This window comes from Cupressus sempervirens, chromosome 2 (genome assembly GCF_028749045.1).
Source record: "Cupressus sempervirens isolate cs-2001-9-10 chromosome 2, ASM2874904v1, whole genome shotgun sequence".
Lineage (NCBI taxonomy): Eukaryota > Viridiplantae > Streptophyta > Pinopsida > Cupressales > Cupressaceae > Cupressus > Cupressus sempervirens.
The window spans coordinates 505,733,906-505,750,735 of NC_143119.1; the positions used below are offsets into that span (position 1 = coordinate 505,733,906).

Consider the following 16,830-nt stretch of genomic DNA (forward strand, 5'->3'; position numbering starts at 1 on the left):
ATGGGCTTCATGTGCCAATACAATGTGATGCACTTTGGGAGAGATCAAGGAAGAATTTATGTGAGTAATGGTATTTGTTTTGTATGCCTTGTGAAGGCAATTTGTTTTCTGTATTTGGCTTCTTTTCACTGTTTAGGCACACCTTGAACATCTTATTGGTTGCTCTGGTAACCTATTGTGTAAACTCAAAATGAGAGTTCTATGTTGTATCCTGTATTGTTGTATTGTGAGCTTGTGCTTGTATAGTACCCAATTGGTCTTGGTTCTCCAAACTTGGTAGGTGGTCTCATAGAGACCGAGGTTGGGAGGTGAGCTATCCATAGTTTCATTGTTGTTTCTACAAGTTTCAAAAAAAAGTTTTGTGTTGAAGAAAAGCTTAGAAGATTGCAATCTTTGTTGGGAGTTTCAAGATGAAATATTATGAGTCTCTGTAAAGTTTTGTATTGTAAGAGATCATATGTTGATCTTCATTGATGTAATTGTGATTGGATGAAAAGATCCAAATGTAATTATAATATTATAAGTAAAATTAAATCTTGTATATGCACTTTCCCTCTCAATGATTTCTTGAAAAATGGCTTGAAAGTTATTGAAAAATTATTTCCTTGTATTCAAATGATAATTGAAAATGTTTTGAATATGTATTGTGATCTAGCAATAATCTGGAAATGATTTGGTACGAATTCTTTAAATGTTTAAGCAAAATTGATAGTATGTGTTGGGTGTGTCTTGTTCAAAATCTGGGCATGACATCTAGATCCTCTTCATTGGAACAAACAATCTCTACAACCTTCTCTTAAAACTTGCAAAATGGGTACACCAAAATGAGAGATTAGATGAGTGAAATATTTTTCATTAGGCTCCTTTTAGGGTTACATAATTTTATTTTTTTTAAACATTATTTTAAGTTGTTTTATTTCATTTTTTGGACCCTAATGCCGCAGGTTCTCCTGGGTTTGTCCAAATTCGAGCCAGCAAGGACCTGGATGGACCCACAGTCCAAAATCCGAACCCTGCCTGTACCCGCAGTGAACTCGGACACGAACCCGGACCCACGCAAACCCGGACCATAATCTGGGCTGCAAGGTGTGAATCCGCTAACAGAGTTATAAAATTAAAATTATTCACATAATTATTATTTAACCACATTCATGAAGCACTAACTTAAATTTCCTAACAGAGACATATCAGAGCTATGTGAGCTAGTTTGACCAGCTTTGGGCAGTCTCCTAGATTTTAGGAGGAATTCCTATTTTGGGGATGGGCTGGGAGTTGGCAGAGACACACCAGAAGATCTCCAGTATCAGCTTGGACACTTCTAGCACAGCTATTTTTTAGGAGTTATCCTGGACCGCCAGTTAGCTTGCAGCATCAGTTGACAGGGGGCATCAGACAGAATTAAGATCAGGATCCAGATGTGCAAGCAATGAATAATGGGAAAAATTTACTTCCTAAGGACTAATTATATTCACTTATATTATAATAATAATAAAAATAAAGGAGTCATGGGCACAACTCCCTAGAATGATCAAATTAAGTTATACCTTAGGAAATGGCCATTTTTTAATTAAAAAGGACCCCCTTCATGGATTGATCCCTAGGAAGGGACTTAAATAAAATAAAAATGTTATTTTATGAAAGTAAAAAGGGTGGGAAAACCCTAAGAAATATTCAAACCAGTTAAGGTTACAAAGAAAAAAGGAAAGAGGGACAGTCATTCTAAGCGTGAGGAAATTGTTTTTAACACAGAAAATTGGAGCTGGAGCTCTGAGCATGAAGTTTCAGCTTTACAAAATCTCTCAGGAGACAACAGACTTGCAGGTGTGAAAGACCACCCAGGGGCCATTATTGGCATTGAACAGCACAGCATCTTCATTGGCATTAGAATCCTGAAAGGGTTCATCAGATCAGACTTGGAAGAAGGCAAAAATTGGTTCACTGCAACAGAAGATCTGAGGGTCTGGGAGTTAAAACAAGAAATACCTAGGGGCAGCCGTAGATCTTCCATGCAGCTCAAGTTTCCCCCAGCACTGCGAAATCAGGGAGGAATTTAGTGGATCAGACTGTTTCTTGCATTTTTTAAACAGCAAATAGCCTCCACAGCACTGCAGGGAATTAGACTATTAGTACAGTGAGTACGAGCAGAAAAGTCAATCCCAGTCAGCCATACATCAGAAGAAATTCATATATAACCAGATGTGGGTGTTGTCTAGTGATATTGGTGACCAAGCTGCAGTCAATCCAAAATACCTAGTTCAATATCATGACCTGGGCACTGGGAAGAAATGAAATTGCTGTAGAAGTCTGAAATCTTTGCATATTCTACAAATAGACAGCCTGGTACAATTTGTAGCAGCATTGTGTTTAATGGACTAAAATCCAAGTTAGTTTTTCCTATCTGGCTTTAGAAAGTCTAAGTTGTATTAGTTTTCATTTGAAGTTATCATTGGTTCTACTTCCAAGTGTTACTTCTCTGCTGTCTGTTTTTGTATTACAGTCACCCTTTGGCAAAAACGAAAAAAATTAAAATGCTGAAGAAACCTTCAAAACGAACAAAACAATCAGAAGACATAAAAATTCAGAATTTGCATATGTTGGACAAAGTTAAGACTTGATAAAAGAAATCAGAATTGGTAAAAGCACCATCAGGTGGTAAATCATTACACCATACATGTATCAAGCAAATATAAATTCATCTTCCATTTTGTTTCGTGTTGTAGTGATGAAAGGTTCCATTGAGCTGGCATATTGTCCAATTCAGGAGCAAGAAGTGGATACATTTACAAAACCTTAGTATCAAAAAAAAAAAAAAAAAAAAACTTTTTTTCATGTTTGACCATAAAGGAGATGTGCAAGACTATAGTTAAACTTAATATAATGGCCATAAATCATAATCAATGTAATTTTATAAGGCATATGTAGCTATAAGGTTACATTGATATGCATTTACAAGACTTCTCTGTATGGAAAAGTTTATTAACTGTCGGCATAAGCTTTTTATGTTTTCATGTAAGGCTATAAATGAGATGTGTAACAATAGTTAAACTTAATATAATGGTCATAACTTATAAAAGCAACATACTCATAAAATTACGTTGATATGCATTTATGAACAGTATATTAAGTTCATTCATCCTCACACATCTCCTTTATGGTCATATGTCAAAACATTTAAACCTTATTCTGCCATTATGACCATTACATTAACTATTCTAACATGTCTGGTACATCAAACTTCTTTTTCTTGCATATGTTTGACGGTAATGAGAGAAGCAGGCAGAAAAACCAACAATATCTCTTGAATGGGATTTAATATCAGAGAAAAATACAATCAGTGGCTCAACAAAGCATAAACATAATTTTTGTACCGACTTAATAAGAGTATATAAAGCCAATGTACCATAACAGGAAAAAGCATACTCAACAAACAAAGAAAGCAGAAAGAACATACCGAACATGGAATTTTCATGTTAGGATCTAGTTTGATCTCAACACCATTAGACTCGTAATATTTCTCTATGTCTTCCAAGCTGGTCCAAGGAATGCCAAATACAAGCTCTTTTAATCCCTTCAAAATTACAATATCCTTCCCACCATGTTTATTCAGAAATGATCTGTATGTGGAAGGCAAGCTATCTTGATTCAAAACATAAGATGACCTGTCAAACAAAAAGAGATAAATCTATCCATTAAGTAGACCATGCTTAACTATAAGGCTCAATAAAAGTATTATTAAGAGACAGCTTCGAGGGAAAAAAAGGCACACAATATGATAAACTATAATACCAGAGCATCATGATACAATTGACATACACAGTTAAAAACCTTTGTAAAATGATTACAATGATATATTGTACAATGCTCACTGCACATATATCTTTTTGTATATCTAGTAATATATAATATAAATAACCATAGTTTCTCCGTCACTCTAAAGATCTGAGGTGAGGGAGGAGCATGCATGTGTCGTCCTCAATTTTGACATCACAGAATAGGGGCAACTTAATGCAATTTTCTCATAGATTTGTAGGTGTATCATCAACATTTTCGATGTATTGGATAATGCAGTGTGAAGGCAACCGGTCATCCTTAAATTGTCCTTTATTCTGCACATTTCATGCATCCTTTTCGAGGGTTTGCATCAAGTTAATCACCTTATTGCTCGTCAGGATGAGTTTTTCGTCTCTCACTGCAAGCTCTTGATTTTTGTTAACCTTTAAGTCTTTTTCTTCGTATTTCCTACTTTTGTGTTTTTTTTATTAATATTGTTTTTACCCTAGAATTGTAGCTTTTGAAATCCCGCTCATTTTGAGCTATCTTAGGCCTCAAACAAGGTTGTCTAGCTAAAGTTATTAAGGAATTAAGCGTGTTGTAGGAAAGGTTTTTCAGCTGACTGCATATCCTTGATCTTTGACTAGAAATTCTCAAAAGTGGGTTATTTTATTGATAATTGCATGTTATTAAATTGTCTATTACATGTAAAGTGGGTTTAGAACCCCATTTTAAAATTTCACATCACGCTGATTAAATTTAGACATAGTTTTCAATGAGTTTTTAATGTAATAGTGGGTTTTTCCAGTCCTTTCACATATCTCTATATTTAAACTATAGTTATATGTAAATTTAAAACAAGAGACACTTTTTTATACACAATTAAGTGAAGTTTTTATCTAATATTGCATGCATCACATATGCAAGTCATCTCTTAAATCTCCATTATCAATATTTTGGACCCAGTCATAAGGGGGGTGGGGAGAATAATGCAAATACATGTGTTAAAATGAAAGTTGTTCATATATGCAAAAAGCTTTAAAAAGCCCGTCATTATTTTTGGTGACCTTTTTTAATAAGCTTACATATATTGAGCATATGTAAAACCCAAAAAAAATATGCTTTTGACTACAAAAAGCATGTCTTAAGTTATTTGGGGCAATTTTGAATGTTCTTGCATGTGTAAATGGCTTGAAAAAGAATGTTTATATAAAAGGTGGCGATTTTGAGTTAAAATGCAAGTGTAAAGCTTCTTAAAAAGCATGTCATTATGATCTTAAGCCTTATTTTATATGAAGAACCCCATGGTGGCAATTTTTATACCATTTGCATGTGTTTGGCTTCAAAAAGCCTATCTTAAGTGACTTAAAGACTAAGTGGCGATTTTATAAGATAAGATAATGATATTAATGTCTAACAAAAAACCAACAAAAGGTCCATGGGACTAGAGGATTACAACAATGAGGCTGACAGCAGCAGGAGCACAAAAAGGTGTCCGAAAATAAATACAAATAAAAATAAATACAAACAACAACAAGAGAAAGCAAAGAAAGAACCAGAGAGGAGGCCAAGAGAGAGACTAGGAATCCTTTCTAGGCGAAAAGAAATCAGCCACTGAATGATATGCATGCCGATGGGTAAAGGCCCTGCTCTGTTTGTGGCCACTCATAGAGGGGTGTCGCTGGTGCAAGTAGCTGGTACGGGATCTGACACATTTGGAATGTCTGGTAGATCTAGTGCAGTAGAAGGCCTTTTCACACCACACAAAGGAGATAATGCTGTGAAAAAGGCAGTAATGAGTTGAGTAGATGAGTATCGATGCAAAAATAGTGACTGGATCGTGCTATCACGGACCATAGTGGCCTCTCGAAGATAAAGTGCAAGACAATGTTGATCATAATAGCTGAAAAAATCATAGAGAGAGAAGCACTCTCGAAATAGACAGAAAAATATCTCTCTAATCTCATAATAAATAGGGCAACGAAAAATGAAGTGAGTCTCAGTCTCCACCTCACCCAAAGTACAAAGCCTACAGATCCACTCTCCACTGTCAATATGATGGTCAGTCTGAACTCAAAGATGGTCAGAACCAACTTTGAAAGACCCCAAAGAGATACACAGGGCATGAAACCACCGCCGGGAAAGGTAGCTAGGACGAACAATAATCCCATCAGACATCTCCAAGAAGTGGTTCGTGTAAAAGGACATCCATGGGTGTAACCCACCAGGAGGGTTAACCCAGGTAGTGGCAATCTACTGTCTATAAATGTCAAGTCTGACATGCTCATTCAACTCCTGCTGAGAAGGGAGAAGATGAGTCGGGGCATCCAACGAGAACTGAAAGGGGAAAGGGGGGGAAGCGATCGATATCAATCCCAATAGAACCGAGCAGAGAAGAGGCCTATGCATACCAACAACATACACGAGAACCGGACTCAGCACTCATAGTAGACACAGACAAACAATAAGCTAAATAGGAGTACGGATAACAATCACCAGCATGATCCGCAAAACCACGAAGACGATGGAGGAACCAAACCAAATAAAAAATGGTCGCGAGACTAAAAGGATGAGCGTCGAACTTAGCAAGAATGACACTATGAGGAGTGACCCTATGACATCTAATGATGCGCCTCAAAAATAAAGTTTGAACCCACTCGATCGAGGCCCAATCAAAACCAAGAAGAGATGGGCCCCAAACCACAAACCCATAAAAAACAATTGGCCTCACAAGAGAGTCCAAGAGAGATAACTTGGATGAGGTATCCTTGAAATGGTGTCTGAAACATTGTTTCTCAAGCAAAGCAAGAGAACCCATACCCTTATTAACTCTGGGTTGAATAGTTGGTCTCATACTGAACCGTGGTTCGGAAAACTTTGTAATGTCCCCATTTTAGTAGTTGACCAAGTGTGTGTGCGTTAGCCTTGTTCTACATGGTCCCGAGGGCTAACGAAGGGTTTAATGGGATCCTGGAGTGTTTTGGCCTAGTCATTTCCAGTTTGGATCAAAACGAAGTTGATTTACTCAGTTTCAGACATACATACTATTTTTAGTTAGTTGGCAGGACACAGTGCAGGTCAATTTTGGTGATTGGATTTGATACTCCTCGGTGAGAGCTTTCCAATGAGCTATCACTCGCATTATTCGAAGTCCGATTGCTAATACATTTTAATGCCTGAAGTTTTATTAAAGTAACGTCTAATTTAATTGTAAAATATTAAAGTGTTACTTTAATATTTATTTTATGGGGATGTGTACCCAAGGGAGACATAAGGGGTATTTTAATATATGTTTTATATACTACACATCTTTTATCCCACATTGCCCATATGAGTTGAGCGGACCTTTGGAAATAGAATAAAAGGAAGCATTTGTGGCTTCATTAGCCAGGGTTGAAGATGAGAAGAAATTGGTGTGTGAGTTGCAGCTCCGTTCTTGGCATTTGAGGACATCTATCCTCTCTTGTAACATTCTAGACGTCATTCCCTTGGGGTTTGGCCTTTGGAATTCTTTGTTATTGGCTTCATTATTAGGCAATTTAGTTGCATTTCCAGCTACAGGCAGATTTGGTATTTTGCTCATATCTTCTTCACTACTTTTCCGACGCTTATGCCGCTTTGAGGGAATGATATTACGAAGGTAGTGGACTGATTGAAGGACAAAGCACTGTAGCAGCAAGTTCGAAAGCATGGACTAGAGTATTATGTCAGTACTGCTGAAGTAATTAGTGAGTTGACAAATCTGCCATGTATTTGGTTTTATGAATTCTGAAAATAACATTTTATTAGCAGCAATTCATTTCCACTTTGCATATTATTGTAGTTTCTTTCTTGTTTATGTTGTATGATACCAATTCCATGCACAAAACACAACAAACAAATAAACGTTTGATTTCCGGAGTTATAAGGGGTTTAAAACATTAAACGGAGAAATAAGAGGTTGAATGCAAACTGTTTGACATAATTCCTTTCAACAATTTGGTTTAGTTTTTTGGGACATTCAGGGGTGCCCATTCCAAACTTAACCCCCAGATAAGTATAGGATGTAGTGATCTCGATCTCCTAACCCTGAAAAAAGAAGTGAAGATGGGAAGTCTTTAAATAATTGAAGATCATGACCCAAGTCTTAATCAAGTTAACCGCAAGCTGTCGCTAATCACTAGAAGGAAGCCAAGCCATCAAGAAGCCTCTGTAAACTATCTGTAGAGGAAGAAAGGAGAACCACATCATCGGCAAAAAGAAGGATGGAGATCAGAACCTGGTGAAGATAGAACCTGGTGCTATTACACATGTTTCTGATGTGAAAAACCTCCCAAAAGCACGTCATTATTCACTTATAGTTGTGTTTGGCTTTGAAAGGTTAGAATTGGCGATTTCTTGAAAGATTGCATGTGTAATCCATCATAAAAAGCGTCTTTGTTACTCTTATTGCTGCATCTTGAAACACAAAGGTTGGGCGGCGATTTTGCAAGCATTTGCAAACTGTGTTTTTCTCTAAAGTTTAAACAGCCCATCAAGGGCATTTCTTGGCCAAAAACAACTCATAAAGGGAAGTGTTTTTGCTCCCAATACCTTCGTTTTGGTTCAAGGAAGGCATCTAGGGCAGAAATGGTGATTTCAGCCTGTTCTCCATCATTCGCAAGTTGCATTTGATTTGGTTATCACTACATGTGGGCATCTCTTTAATCATTTTCAGGTTTGAATTGTTCAATCTTGTTGCTAGATTGTGCATTTTATTTCTCCATTATTAAACACTTATCAAGCTACTCATCTTGACTCACATGAGCATTGATTTCAGGAGGATTGAGTCAAGATTCATGGTCTATATAAATCCATTCTTGCGATCTTTTCCTAAATCCGATAATCTCTTGGGAATCAAATTTTGCTCAAGATTTTAAGAAGACTTCTTCTCTCTTTTTTTTGCAAAAGGAGGTATGTTTTCTTGCACTTGTTTTAGGATTTTTCATGTATATATTTTTGTTCTTGTTTATAAATGCAAATCCTTCATTTCATGTTCAGATTTGCATGGATCCTTCTCTCTTCCATCTTAATATCTCCATGTTGCATATGTAAGGGCTTCACTTGCTTGCATATGCAGTCAGGATCAAAAAACCCATTCTAAGAATGAAGTATTCAAAAGAAGAAAACTATCTGTCCTATCATGTAAATGTGATCTAAAAGCCCAACTTCATCCATTTCATATACATTTTCCATTCTTCTTCCATGGAAGCCACGGGACTAAAAATTCCCGTTGGTAGTTTCAAGTTGCTTGTTGGTTGACTTATAGTGGTAATCTTAAAAAAATAGCATCTATAAGTAGACACCATACCATATGTTTATAATCCATTTTTCCTTCATTCTTTCATCTTAAAGCTTGTTGTCCTCATATGTAATACCCATAGTTATGTTGGCTTCCAATGATCGCTGCAAATGTATTTGCATTGTTTATTAAGGTATATGTTTTCCAATGACATCAGTATCACTCTTATTTATATCAAGGGAGAGACATGTCTACCCATTATTATCTAATTAATGTAATAATAAATGATTATTTAATTATATAATATATCATATATTTCATACATACATACATACATACGTACATACATACATACATACATACACACACACACACATATATATATACACACACTTTAGTGTCATAGTTTATCAAACGAAAGCTACCAAACATCAACACTCCCTCTTAGCTAGGGAGGATAAATGCATGACCGTCTATTACCTCAATGTAATATAAAGACATTGGAAGTAATGGCCTCCTGAATGTCAACTCATTTGACATTCACCAAGTACTCTTTGAGCAATGGCCTCCTAAATGTAAACTCATTAGACATTCACCAAGTACCTTGTGCAATGGCCTCCTGAACATCAATTTGCATAACATTCACCATGTACTCAAAATATTCATAGGTATGTGCACAAGCATTCTCATAATGCTTACCATATGAACATCCACCATGCAAAGTATAATCTATCATGATATGCATTGACATCATAAGATATCCATCACAGTAGAAAATTAAGTTATTGTAAGATCATCACCTTTGAATAACTTCTGCAAATACAAGTGATAATCATTTGGAAGTCATCACTTCCTCATGATGTACACAGGGGGCAGGCCCACTAAAATCATGTAGTCACACACATGGATTTTCAGACTCCCTCTGAATCTCAATGTCCCTCTTTTTCTTGCAAGAACACTCTTGGAAAAGATCAAGGCAAATAGCTCTTATAGCATGTAGAGAGAGAGAGAGACAGAGAGAGAGAGAGTACAATAATACTCAATATATGATCTTTCTAATAAAATGTAGATAATTATAACCTAACGTCATTCCTTTCTTACTTTGAGAATGATCCCCATTATATATATAATTTAAATATATACATTGAACATATATATATATTTATAACTTATATCTATTTATCTCATTAAATTTATATTAACACTAAAACATAGATTTATACCTAACTTGATTGGATTCATGCCTGGGACCTTTAACTCTCTAACATTGTAAAACCCTTGTTTTATAAACTATCAACGCCTATTCACTGGTCTGTACCTAGCGTAACAGGAGTGTGGTGGGCCATTGATCAATGTGAGATTATGTGCGGCCTTGTACGTTGCTCTCTATGTTAGATTTGTCCCTCTATTTCCTTACGTGTATTCAGAGTATGTAACAGTGGGTGATGTGTTTGATGCCCATGTACTTTTATTTCCTTTCTTTCCCTATCGCTCCTTTGTAATGCCACATCTGTAATTGATCTTTAATTTACTTGAGTATGTGGCTCTCTTTATTGCAATTGTTTGACCCTACTTAATTTGATGACTGCACCCTATTTTTTTATTGCTACAGATGATTCACGAATCATTGATTTCCAAGGACAAATTGTGGGGCCATTTCCTATGTGGCAGTTGAGCTAGGGAGTACACTCCTTTGCCTTTTTGTATTCGCTGCCTATAGGATTAGGATGGTCAATCTATTCACCCTGCTTCATTGATGCAACCCATCGTCATTCCTGCACCATCTAACAATCTGAATGCAACTCACCTTCTAGAACACTCGAACCTGTTCTGTGTGTCTAGTAATCGACAGTTCACTGAAGAGCACACAATCCTCAACTTTCATGGTTGAAGGTTCTTGAAGTGTGATTTGTGAGGAGATGCATTTGGCTTGTATGGACTAAAATTAAAGGTGACGCTTGTTTGACTTATTCGTATGCAAAAATGAAGCAAGCAATGCTTAAGAAGCCATAGCTTGCATTTGTTGCTTTCCAGTTCAATTCACTTCTGCTATTGTAAACTCCCTTCTTGATATTGTTGACATGGAGGCTTGTCGTTAGCACTGTTTAAACACACCATACATTTTCCTATAGAGGATCATCCTACGTGGCATCTTCTATTTGTATTGATTATACACCACCCCATAGCCTTTCCTATAGTCAGCACAACCTAAACTTCCATTATACCCGTGCTGCACATGTTAATAACTATCAACATACAAAAAAAAATATAGTGGTAACCCAAGGCACAGAAAACACCCAAGCCAATTCTACTTAGTAATTTCAAGACACCGTCTAGTTTGTCTACAAGTATACTAATAACGTTTGAAATGTTGAGTTGATCCTTATGTTCTATTGACTATTATATGTTTAGTAAACTCACTATTTCTTTTTCTACATTTGCAGTATGGCTCTGATACCATGTTAGTTTCCGGTGATCATTGAAAATGTATTTGCATTGCCTATTATGGTATGTGTTTTCCAATGGCAACAATATCACTCTTATTCATATTAAGGGAGAGACACAGAGAGACATGGAGAATCCATTATTATCCAATTAATATAATAACAAATGATTATTGAACTAGAGCTACTAAACATCAACAAATTACACCACCTTAGGGGATGAGGAGATGGGGGGACAAGTTTCCGGGACAGGGGGACAAAGGGGCCTCAATTTGGTAACGGTGGGGGACGGGATGGTCGGGGGTTTGGGGGCTCGTATATACTATATACCATACATGTGGTACTTAAAACACTAGTAATGAAGATATATATATATATAACAATATAAGACATAAAGATGTAAAATATTAATTTACTATAATTTAATTTAAATACTTGAGTCTTGAACATTGGATTGAACATTGAACATTGAAAAATAGATAGTAGAATCTTAAATACTCGAATGGCAAATGAAAGAGTTCTATAATAATAGTCATAGATATCAAAAGTATGAGTATCTCATCGTAGAGATGATTAAATTGAGCAACATGATATTATTTTCACTACGCCCAATAGAATATTAAAACATGTTTAATTTTTTTAAACAACTATTTTTTTTGGTTGGATAGGGTACACCCAGTCGTCCCCAGGAGGGGTTAGGGGACTTGTTCCCATCCCCCTGTCCTCACAGGGGATGCAGAGATGTCCCCCCATCCCCAGCAAGACGGCGGCCAAATGATGGTGCAACTTGGGACATGGGAATGGCATCCCCACGTCCTAAGTGTATCAAGGAAAAAGGGTAGGGGGACGCATCCCTGTGTTACTATGATAATACCCTTTGAAAAACCTCGTTTTTGGTTTTTCTGACCAAACAAAGGGCAAATTTTAATCCAAGTCCATTTGCATTTCTATTGCCCTAAAGGTTCCTAGCCATAATCCTTTTTCATATCCTTCCAAAATCCATACTTGTGCACCAAAGAAGTTTGCAGTGGATCTATCTCATGAAGACATACTCACCTTCTAGAATTTTCATGTAACAGTTACTCACATGCACCTGATTGCCATGTCAGGAGAAGCTATACCAGCCAAAGGAAAAGAGAAAAAGAAAATGAAGTTTCAATGTGATCAATACCATAACTCAATCCCCCTTCACAAGTTACCTCACATTGTGATGAGATTAGAGATATTTATATTGCTCGTATGGATATGGAAACATACATATGGTCTCTACTTTTCCTCTAGTTGTTATAGAATTAGAGTTTGTATTTGCATGTGCCAAGAATTTTGATCATTCATCTAGAATCATTAGAGACAGAGATGGAAATACCATCATAAGTCATGATCTTGAGACTATTGATAGGATATACAGAGTTCCACCCACTCTAATGGTCACAAATATCTCAAAAAAAAGGCTTTGTAAAGGTGGAATGAGGATAATGCATACTAAAACAAGTACATCAATGACAATTGGTTGATCAACAAGAGGCCTAATCTCACAAGATGGCCAAAAGACGAGTGTCGTTCTAACTTCAAAGAAGAGATCAATGATCTCATTACTCTACTCAGCTGCATCGCAGGTCTGAAAGGATTAAACACTTTTGACCTTTGGACGTATAAGTACATCTTTCTCATTGTTAGGTCTAACCAAAAAAAGATATTTTGGCAAGAAATGATTAGTGATATTTTATGCGAACAGTTGTCTTAGAACTCTTCTACTAGTACATTCTATATGAATTTATAGTTATTTTTAATTGTCGCTGCCTTGGATTCTTTTTTAGGCCTTTCTACCAAAGGAGAAAAAACACTTGTGCGCGTATGTAAGTACTATAATTAGTTGCCTTTTAAAGCCAGTTGTGTATAGGATGAAGTTTATATTATGATAATAGATAGTGTCTATTATTAGTTAATGATTATCTATTTGTAATCTATTGTAAATATTAGAATGTTTCTAATATTTAGTCAGTCTATAAATAATTGTTAGTTTTATAGTAGCTAGAATAGAACGTTTCTATTCTCTACAATCGTTTCCTAAGGAAACATCGTTCATTCTTCTTGTATATATTGACCTGTTAGTCTTTGTTAATAATAAGCAAATATTTAACAATTACTTTGTAATATGGTATCAGAGGAAGATTGAATTTTTTTGAAAATAATAATTTCTTATTAAAATTTTCGAACCTTTATTTTCCAAATTAATTTTTCCTTAATTTACTTGCTTCAAAATACCTAGGTTCGACTAGGGTTTTTTGAGACCAGTGTCTGCAAATAGTGACTGGATTTTTTTCGTTAAGGTTTTTTGACAAATTGTGACTGCAAATCTGTTTGTAACTCGTGACAGGAAAATCGCGGAATCAATCTGCAAAATCGTGACTTTTTTGGTCATTTTTTCTGCAAATCGAGATCTGGAAAATCGTGTCTCAGATTGGTCATTTTTTTCTGTTCGCTAGGGGGCTCAGCTTGGCTGAAAATCGTGGCATCCTTCTTCACATTCTCAGAAAGCACCATTTTTTATGGGTTCAGTTAGGTCACGATGGGTATTTTTGGAGTTGCAAAACGTCTAGACAACACCATTACTTTTTCCAATTCTTGTTGCGACCTCAGATCTCTGCAATTGACCATTTTTGGATCTAGATTCTACAATTCTTTTGCCTAAATCCACCATTGTTGGCCAAGTAGGGTTTTTTCCTTTAGAAACCATAATTTTTGGGCTCAATTTGTTTTTTCAGATCATAGATTCTTGGTGGGTCTTTTGAGAGCTCGATTAGGTTGTCAAATTTTCCTTGGTGCCTTGATTTTCGAGTTAGTGGATCCAGAAATAAACAACATATTCTTTTTGGATTTTTTGAGCTCTCTTTTGCATACCCCTTCAATTTTTATGGTATCCAATTTTTTGCCTAGAAGTGCATGCCTTCACAAATTTTCATGCTTTTTCATTGAAAAACATACTATGGCATCTCTAACCAATATTCTACTCAAGGGCAATTCAAAATTCAATGGTTAGAATTACAATGCATGGAAGAATTGGATTCTAGCAATCTTTGAATATCGGAATACTAATCAGATTGTTTTGGGTGTTACACAACGTCCGACTGCCCCTGGTACTGATTAGGATACATCATATATAAATAATCGTGAGGTGGTGATGCTTCTCAAATTATTCATAGCTAATGATCAGCTCCCTCGAATTACATCGCAGGATAGCTACCGAGATATGGGCACATCTCGAGAATCTTCATGAGACTTTTGACAAAAGCAATGCTTTCTTTCTCAAGAACATTGTTTTCTATTATCATGGATGACCGAACATCACTCCTGGCTGACCTGAATAGGATTCAAGAAATTTGTGATCAATTGCTTGCCATTGGTCGCAAAATGGATGAAGACGACATTGTGGTTATAACTCTCAGGAGTTTACTGAAGTCCTATGAGCATTTTATTGAAACTCTCAACATCACTTTTACTGGCATTGAACTAAAATTTACAAATCTCTGCACACTTTTGCTTCAGCAAGATCGGTGAAAACAATAGTTCAGTAACAGTTCCAACTCCACCTATATAAAGCAAGCCTTTGCTGCTAAATCCTTTCAAAAGGATAAAGGCAAGTTTCATTCTCAACAGTCTTCTTAGCAGAAGTCATCTGCTCCAGCTTCAAAAGGCTCCCAAAAGAACATTCAATGCAACTATTGCCACAAGTTTGGTCACATAAAGGTTGAATGTCGGAAACGCTTAGCTTCCCAATCTAAGCAATTAGGTTCGCAGCCCAAAGCGAACAATGCAGAGCACATTGACTATAACAAATTTAACTTTTACGCCTTCATGGCTAATAGACCTGCAAATCATGTGAAGTCGTCTACTTGGTATATTGAAGTGGAACCTGTGATGGCACAGAGAAAGTTTGTATGCAACTCAACAAATGGATTATCAGGAAAGATGTCATTCCCAACAAAGTATTAGATACTCATAGAACTGTTTAAAGATGGCAAGCACATATGTATAGAGGTTGAAGAATTCACACTGCATACATGGATTCATGTCGAGGCAAGAAATATTTGAGGAATAGTTGAAAGTACTAGTTGCACATAAATGAGCCTCAGAAAAAGACTTTAAAAGAAATATATTACAAGTCTTCAACAAGGAATGAGCAAGTTTTGACAAAGTGCATTGGAGATTGCAAATGGCAATCACTATGTTCTTCAACAATGAAGGGTCCTCACATGAAGATGTACACAGAATATTAGAACACCAAGACACAACACAGTTCAAAAATACATATGAATGTACAATACTGATGCAAATGAAGAAATATGCACAGCTCGATACAAATGAACAATACGTGACTATATATGTTGAGACCAAAGCATACGACAGTGCGATGTGTTGGTGCTATGTATCATTAGAGAAATTTTTCATTGGTATGATGACTTTTGGAAATCCCAAACCAGCGAATACAATCAATCAGCCATTCCAAGATTGACAGTCACAGACATTATAACAAACTTTTATTCGAATATGTAATGCTTTCCGTAATCAATGACATGCTAGAGAATGAAAGCCATCAAGCATGGAATATTAAACATATAAGCGTTTGAATATTTCAGAAGTCTGGCCTATTATTTTGAACGATGAACCTCTAGACTGAGTGGGTTTGAAGAAATCAATGGAAGTAAAGTCATGCTTCAGAAATATTCTGAGACTACTAATCTCTTTAGGATGATGGCGATGGCACATATGACTGCATCTTTCGAGTTCTCTCCACCTCCATTTAGAAACCTCTCCATGGTTTGACTTGAATTGGCATTTGTACTTGAATTCGTGAACTTCATTGTATTGGTGTTCCTGATCTTGAACCTAAACCTCCTTCATCCACTTTAAGGATCTCAGTCTTTTGAATTCACCTTCCCATTTGAATACCATGGGCTTTGATACTGAGTTTGATAGCAACATCCACTTAGACTCTCCAGCATCTTATTGCTTCCTTACTCCTTCCCCTTCAATTCTCCTTGCAAAAATGAAAGAAACATGGAATAAGTTTGAGATTAACATGCAAACTCAAAAATTTGTGAAATCAATTTCACCTAGATCCTACACTACCTATAGAATTTTAATCATCTAAGCATGAGGAATTAGGACCGTGGTTATTCTTAATCATCTTAAAATCTGGAAAGAAGAACAATAAATTTTAATACTTACACCCCCAGATTTTACCTTTCAACCTTCAACTTACGGATAAAAATCACTAAGAATGATCAAAATCGCTGCCTATTGCCTATAATTAACTGCCAATGATAAATAAGATTTTGCTGCTCTTCCTAAAGT

The 16,830-nt window shown here is 36.1% G+C and overlaps 1 protein-coding gene across 2 annotated transcripts in view; it reads right to left on the bottom strand.

The window, feature by feature from the left end:
- LOC149573206 (uncharacterized) overlaps positions 1-16,830 on the bottom strand; it is a 191,676-nt gene that overhangs the window by 109,398 nt on the left and 65,448 nt on the right. For both annotated transcript variants that reach the window (XM_089814389.1, XM_089814390.1), the window contains exon 5: positions 3,452-3,659. In XM_089814389.1, coding sequence (XP_089670515.1) covers positions 3,452-3,659 — 208 coding nt within the window. The remainder of the gene's footprint in view (positions 1-3,451; positions 3,660-16,830) is intronic.